This window comes from Patella vulgata, chromosome 5 (genome assembly GCF_932274485.2).
Source record: "Patella vulgata chromosome 5, xgPatVulg1.2, whole genome shotgun sequence".
Taxonomy (NCBI): Eukaryota; Metazoa; Mollusca; class Gastropoda; family Patellidae; genus Patella; species Patella vulgata.
In genome coordinates this window covers 15,973,041-15,980,882 of record NC_065883.2, presented here as the reverse complement: position 1 = coordinate 15,980,882, position 7,842 = coordinate 15,973,041, and the positions used below count along the sequence as shown (strand labels likewise).

The 7,842-nt window shown below is 36.5% G+C and overlaps 1 protein-coding gene across 1 annotated transcript; it reads left to right on the top strand.

The window, feature by feature from the left end:
- The first annotated feature begins 540 nt into the window (after window positions 1–540).
- Window positions 541–4,371, top strand: LOC126820900 (galactoside alpha-(1,2)-fucosyltransferase 1). The gene is made up of 2 exons (XM_050549075.2): window positions 541–599; window positions 1,455–4,371. The coding sequence occupies exons 1-2, from the start codon at window positions 575–577 to the stop codon at window positions 2,435–2,437; spliced, it is 1,008 nt and encodes a 335-aa protein (XP_050405032.1). The 5' UTR covers window positions 541–574; the 3' UTR covers window positions 2,438–4,371.
- The last annotated feature ends 3,471 nt before the right edge of the window (window positions 4,372–7,842 follow it).

The following is a 7,842-nucleotide window of genomic DNA, read 5'->3' as shown; positions in this document are numbered from 1 at the left end:
GCAAGTTCCCTTTTCTCATCAGTGCAAGTTAACTCAATAAGGGGTTCGATTATGTTCCAGCGTGGTTTCCCCATTTCAGTAGTGCAGGACGGAGGGCAGAGAGTAATACACTGTCTCACTAATCAGATAATCAGGAAGTCCGGGGGTTCGATCTCTGTGTTATAATAATAATAATATCCGTTTTTATAGGGCTGAACATTCAATGAGTCTGACTGCTCTGTGTTGGCCTAGAAAGTTCGTCAAAAGTTCCCAGCGATATCTTCCGTTGTCAGTCGTGCAGTGTGCAGTGCCTGCCATGGGTAGTGTCTAGTTATTCGAAAACAGAATAGGCCGTAACTTTCCTGCCCCCTCCCCACTCCGACGGCATAATCACATATATAATATTGGCCGACACCATCATTGTCCTTTAACAGTATGATAGTACAGTATAATGATTTTCAAACGTTTGGATCTAAACGATTACAGCTGTTACGCGAAACATTAAAATTCACATATTTAAGAGAGATTTTATGCTATAATACGTTTTCTGTTCAAATTAGAACCCTATAACCAAGACGGAATACCTGAATGCATAATGATGTTTATTAGAAAGCAACGAGGTAAAATATAATACTTTTGGGTTATTTTTTTAACGAAAAATTTAATAGTTCGAAGTTTAACTGGATTCTTATGTAGTTATTTTGTTTAAGATATAGTCAAAATCCAAAACTTTTAATTATTATTTGGTTAAAGTTTAACTAGTGTCTTATGTAGTTATCATGTTTAAAATATAGCCAAAATCCAAAACTTTTAATTAACATTTGGTAAAATTTAAAGAAAAAAAAGCTAAAAACAAATAATCTCACTAATTCCGCGGCTGGAGAAAAGCAATTCCCAAAATAAGATAATTGTTTTTCCTGCCAACCAAGTTAAATTACTTTTTGAAACTAAATCGCCAGTGAGAATGGAAATCCCATTTTAGGTCTTTTAGATGCAAAGACCCTTACAAAATTTGACTTCCCAACTTATTATTGATAATACATTTTTCCAATTTTGACATTTTATTAGCTCAGTTTGCTCGCATCTTATTTTCTGTCAAGCAGATAGACTACCATAGAACGAATTATCAACCCAAATTCATTTAAACTCTAATCCTATAATGGCTGAATGGTTAGCGCGCGCGCTGTATCATAAAGTCTGTCATTGAGTCGACTGGCGTGGTTTCGAATACCCGGTTGTACGTGACAAGGAGTAGGGTCGCCTGTCCAACCTCGTGGGTTTTCTCCGGGTCCTCCTGTTTCCTCCAACTGCTAAAGACCCCTATACGCAAGCGAATTATTGAAATAAAATTAAACCATATGTTAGTCCCGAAATGACCTAGTTTGTGTCGAGTGGACGTTAAACCTCATTTGTCTCTCTTTCTCTCTAATTCTATAAAATCATCTAGTGGCTATGTTTTACTTTTCTCATTTCAGTATTTCTTCTACTAACGTTTACTGTTTGTATAGGAGTAATTATTATTATTAATACCAAGCACATGAACGTAAGTTTGAAGACAGAAATACAGCAAAATAAGTTTATACGATATGTGAACAATTCGACAAAGACAAGATACGGGCATAATGAAACTTATTACGTGTGTGCTGGAACGACTGGCCGATTGGGCAATCAACTGTACGTCTTTGCATCCTCATACGGAATTGCCAAACGCAGTGGTATGAAACTTATTGTTGGGTTAAAACCAGATAATCTATCGGATACGTTTCAAATCGAGGGTGCGTTTGAGACGGATTGGGGTTTGTGTGAAGCCGCTAAATTAGTACATACATTGAAATGCTGTCAAGTAGCAAACCACGCTTACAAAATACACTTGAATAGCACAGTGTACGTCTATGGCTACTTACAGAGCTATAAATATTTTACAGAATATAACGAAGAAATACGTCAATATTTAACTTTTAAAGATCAAATTTTACGAACTGCTAAAACTAAATTAAATACGCTCTTAACAAAGAAATATGGAAAAAATCATAGAAATCGAACTTTAATAGGAATACATGTTCGACGTGGTGACTATCTGCTGAAAGTCAAACAAGAGTACGGCTACAAAGTTCCTTCTGAAGACTATTTTTACAAAGCACAGCAATACATGCAGAATAGATATAAAAACATCACGTATCTTGCATGCTCAAATGACTTAACATGGACTCAGAACGCCTTCAGAAGCCAACGTGACGTCATAGTTGTGCCCACGGGCCCAGCCGCGGTTGATCTAGCACTCCTCTCGTTGTTAGACCATATGATCACGAGTGTTGGTTCTTACAGTTTCTGGGCCGCGTGGTTTATCAATGGAACCACAGTATATTATAAAAATTTTACATTACCTAATTCTAGTTTCGCTAGCGAATTTGATAAAGATAAACTAGATACAATTCCTCCTCACTGGATAGGATTTTAGCTTCAGTATGATATCAGGTAAAAGTAAATATATAGATGGAAATACATGTAGTTAGTGTTAAATGTGAACTTACATATGATTCTACAACCACATGGAAGGATATATATATCAACATAGAGAGGACTCGTGTTGGTTATAAGAAAGTACAGCAAGTAACATTTCATAATAAAGAATCAATGAACAGTGACAAATCTGTTTTGCCATTTTCAAACTCAAAGTGGCTTCATAATTATGTACAGAGTTTCAACAGCAGAAGATCTTGTACAGATTCAAAACAGCGCGTGAAACAACGGGAATCTGTGATATTATGATACATGAATTGAACTAAATGTTAATAAACATATGTCATCTTCATGATCGGGAATGGAATGTGTTTATTGACCAAATTAGCTGATAATCTCGGTTGGTGTGCAATGTATGAGGCGTGTGAAATAGCTTTATTTAACATCCGCTTCCACTGAAGTGATATCGCATACAAAAATGTATGAGGCATGTCTATTCCATATTTGGCTAATTCGTGACTTCATTAGGCTTAGTAACCAATCATCATTAATTACGTAACATTTGATTAATTAGATATTTGAAAGTCGAAACCATAGTGTAGAAAACCATCAGAGCATTGGGCGATCATAGACAGACACCATGTAGATTCTTGAACATGCATTATACAAGGGTTAAATCTGCCTATTGCAGGCCTTTCTTTAGGCCTGAAATGATATCTAAATTATTAATTAGACATTTTACCCAGACCATAATGAACTGTCAATGGCATCGTTAGCCTGCGATCTTTAGTGGATTTGAATACATTTTGTGATGGGTAATTTAACGAAAAAATGGATAATCGAGACATTGTTAATTATTGAACCACCGTTAATAATGGTGATCGAGGCTAGCCGAAAACTGAATCGTTAATATCTTGGTTCAGAGTGTAGAAATTGGGCTGAAATTTTACGCATTTTCTGTTATCATTATCTATTTTTTAACTATTATAGCGAGAACTGTCAGTTCGTTATCTAATCTTACCTAATGCCCCTTTAATAAGGAGAGACCGTTGAAGTTCAAGAGATACCATCTGCTTTCAGAATGCCCCGTTAAGTCGTAGGAGAGCCATATGATGTAGTGGGATCCGTTTGTTGGTGGGGTTGAGAGAGTAGAGAATGACTTCATTTTAATCTATACTTGTAACCTATGTAACTTGTAACATTCAAATGCACGAAAGGAAACCATCGACAAATTACAACACGATCATAAAAACATTAACTACCTCTTGTTCGGGTCCACAAAACACTGTACAGATGTAAACAACAATATTTTTAATCAAGTCCACAAGTTTATTGACATGTCAAACAGATTTTAATCTTGCTTATTAATTGTTTTAATTTACAATATTAGTTTTAAATTTATGTGATGATGTAACATATAATATATATTGTACATTGCCATCCGTCTCTTGATATATGTATTTACATATATTTATGTATGTGTTTGCCATTTTAACTGTGTATATACACCCATTTTGTTCCTTTGTTTTAATATTATGCATGTATATAATCTAGAGAGAGGGGTTTTACATAGGCTAACCCTGTTCCCCAATCTCATTCAGACAAACTGAATAAAATGTGCTTGACATAAAACTTTAGAAACGAACTGTGGTATTGTTATTCCCGTGTGCAACGATAAACTGAATAAATCCACAACGTTTAATGTGGAGTCCCAAGTAGAGAATTACAAATATAACCAGAGACACTACTAGACGATCACAAGGCTAATAAGATATGTAGCAGAGAAGAGAGTGTGCGTCACACGTTGGATGTGGGGATTTTTTGGCATGCTGCATAGTGCTACATATGCAAAATTTCCCTTATAGCACACTGTATTGCGTATGCCCGTCTGCATTAGCCCAGTTTAGGAGCAAAACAGTAGGACGTATAACCCCATTTCATTTCATTTACCTTCATATATACAAATAAGATGTGTGATATTAAACCATGTAAACAAGATCACTATAAACGCAACTTATGTCATGACCACTCAACTGTTATGAATGATGTAATATCCTCAAATCTATTCAAATTCAAGCACTTCTCCTTTAAGTATCTATAAATAACTCACATGACCTATCACATGATCTGCTGTACACTCTAGGCCTAGTGGACACATGACTAGGGGGCATCCATAGTGTCTTACTATCTACCAAAGCACATGTTCCACCATAAAGCCTAATCTATTAATCCATTGACTATAATGAGCTAATGGGCCATTACATTGGCGACGAGGATCAGTGGAAAATGAAGAAGAGTAATCCTGCCACCATATAAAGCTAATTTCGTCTTAGAAAAGTCTGAACCCAAAGATTGAAACTGAAAATTTGGTTGAGCCAAAACAAAATGGATTCTGCCTTTCCAATCTTCCCAGTCATTCAAATTGACAAAACTGAAAAACAAATGTTGGAAAAGATGGAAGAAGTACGTGCAAAGGCTTGAGAATATGTTCACGGGTATGGCAATCACAAATGATGAACGACGTAGAGCCTTACTCCTTCATTATGCTGGTGAAGACGTCTTTGATGTTTATGACGCAAATAAAGGTGAAGTCGAAGAAACATATGATGCCACTGTATAAGTTATCAATGGTGTTTTTGAGCCAAAGAAGAATGACACCATGGCTGAATACGACTTCCAGAATTGAAAACAAAAGATGGTCAAACTTTTGATGAGTTCGTGACGGAACTTAGAGCTTTGACCAAAGATTGTCCCTTGAAGAGACAAATAAAAGAATTGGATCTCCTACAAAAAACAAAGACAGGAAGCCAAAACTAAAGGCACGCGCACAGTTGGTCGTTGAAGAAATAGACCAATACAAACTCGTCGAATGTAATGTCGTCAAAGGAAATCGTGGATCTTTATTTGGATTTAAGACAGGACTAATCAAGATTGTCAATGACATTGACGAACCATTTGAGACACACAGCAAGCTTTTTAACGGAATTGGTAAATTGAGTGGGCGTACAGCCAAGCTCCACATCGACGAAACCGTAAAACCAGTCGCAGACAAAAACAGAAGAATGCCTTTCCGTTTGAGGAAGAAAGTTGCAGCTGAAATCGAGAAGCTATAAGGAAGACAAAATCGAAAAAGTCGAAGATATTCCTACACCATGGATCTCTGAGATTGTCACCCTCCGAAAACAGATCAAGAAGAAATCAGACTTTGTGTTGACATGCGAGAAGCCGACAAGGCAATTTTACGTGAAAGACATATTCTACCTATCCTGGAAGAGCTCATTTATGATTTGAATGGCGCTAAAATATTAATCAAGCTAGATTTGATATCACAATTGGAACTAAATGCTTTCTCCAGATATATACCCACATTTAATACTCACATGGGTATTTACAGATATAAAAGGCTGAATTTCGGTATATCATCGGCCTCAGAAGTGTTTCAAGAAACAATCCGAGGAATAATTCAAGATATTCCTGGTACAAAGAATATCCCAAATGATATTATAGTTTTTGGTGCAACCACAATTGATCCCGACAGAGCATAAGAGGCACCATTAAAAGCACGCGAAGAAGCTGGTTTAACTCTTGAACAAAAAGAAATACGGATTTCGCCAATCCAAGATATCGTTCTTGGGGTTATTTCCTCGAGGAATGGAACGTCTCCCGATCCCGAAGATTGACACACAAGAACATCGAATGGAAATGGTCAGAAGACCAAGATGCTGTTTTCGACAAACTCAAAGAAAAATTCCCTGAAGAAACGTAATTGCTAACTTCGATCCAAGGAAGAGGACATAATTAATAGTTGATGGAAATCATGTAGGACCAGCCGCAATTTTGACCCAAGACACTAAAGTTATCGATTATATAAGCTGGGCTTTATGGAAGTGTACTTATAAAGCAGTGATTCTCAACCAGACCAGGTGTGCCGCGAGATATTCCTAAGTGTGAATGACACACTAAGAAAATGTAAAATACCACGTGATCCCAATTGAGTATTTACTGGCGTCTACTGATAAGTTCATAGCTGTGTTTTCCTTTATTTAGTTTGAGTCATTCTATGTGTCTATGACTATTGTCTTTCTACGGTTGAGGGATTTGATACAACTAAAGGTGCTAAATTGCCATAATTAAATTATATTATGCATCATATGCCCTATGGATGTGAAGCCCTAAGTCCCTATTACGTTCAGGTGAATATCTTATGATATTTATAGCTTGTAGGATCTTCCTGGCTTTCTGGTTCTGTTGGTTAGTTGTGAGTACCTGGACCTCATTCCATCTAACTATGTGAAGGTCTTCATACTAGTCAATAACCCCCTACTCATGTATTAGTGTTTATTCAGTAAGCTAATTTACCTTGTTGTGCTTGTTCATTTTGTTAAATATCCTTTACCTCTTAGATTCTTTTTTGTTACTGTTATTTTAATCCATGTAGATGGTTTCACTATGAATTTCATATATATTGATCTCAAGTTTACTAAATGTCATTGTGCTTGATAACGATAAGAGGATACTTGTCGAAACGCCGTACTCTTAGAATAAACTAGTGATTGTATCCCATAAAAACTGTGTTATGTTAATCATTGATAATGTTAGTCATGTCATGACCACGTGTCTGGTATTATTTTTATCGGGATCATTGTAAATGTAACTCCTGTCATGATCAAGGTCTGGTAGATTAACTTCGGGGTAGATTTAAATGTAACACATGTCATGACACAGGTCTGGTATGATTTTTATCGAGTTCATTGTAAATGTAACTTGTCATGACACAGGTTTGGTATGATTAACAAAGGGATCGTTGTAAATGTAACTTATGTCACGACAAACGTATGGTATGATTTTATAGAATCATTGTAAATGTAACTTGTCATGACCACATGTATGGTATGATTAATATCCCTATCATTGTAAATGCAACACTTATGCCATGACACAGGCCAGGTATTATTATCATCGGGGTCATTGTAAATGTAACTTATGTCACAGGGTTGTCATGATTTACATCGGGATCATTGTAAATGTAACTTATGTCATGACACAGGGTTGGCATGATTTACATCGCGGTCATTGTAAAATGTAACTTAATGTCATAATCTCAAGTCTATTATATAATTCACATCGGGAAATTTACGACCAATTTGTTTCTCTACCCGGTTGAGATGTTAAAATAACTGTACCTGTTATTTATCACTAAATTAATTGGAATGTGTAAGAGGTTTCATAATCTCGAAACATCGTCTTTCATTAGTTACGCAGGTGTGGGCTCTCTGGGATCACGTGACTAAGTGGGTAAGACGCTGGCTCGCCAGCCTGGAGGTCTGGTGTTCGATCCCAGCATTGGCCGAGAAAGTTCATCCAGATTTTCCGGCGTGGTTTCCCCTTGTCAGTGATGCAGGA

Coding starts and splice junctions, on each gene's coding strand:
- LOC126820900 (XM_050549075.2), top strand. CDS start 575: ATGATGTTTATTAGAAAGCAACGAG. Junction 600..1,454: donor GTTTATTAGAAAGCAACGAG/GTAAAATATAAT, acceptor TTCTCATTTCAG/TATTTCTTCTACTAACGTTT.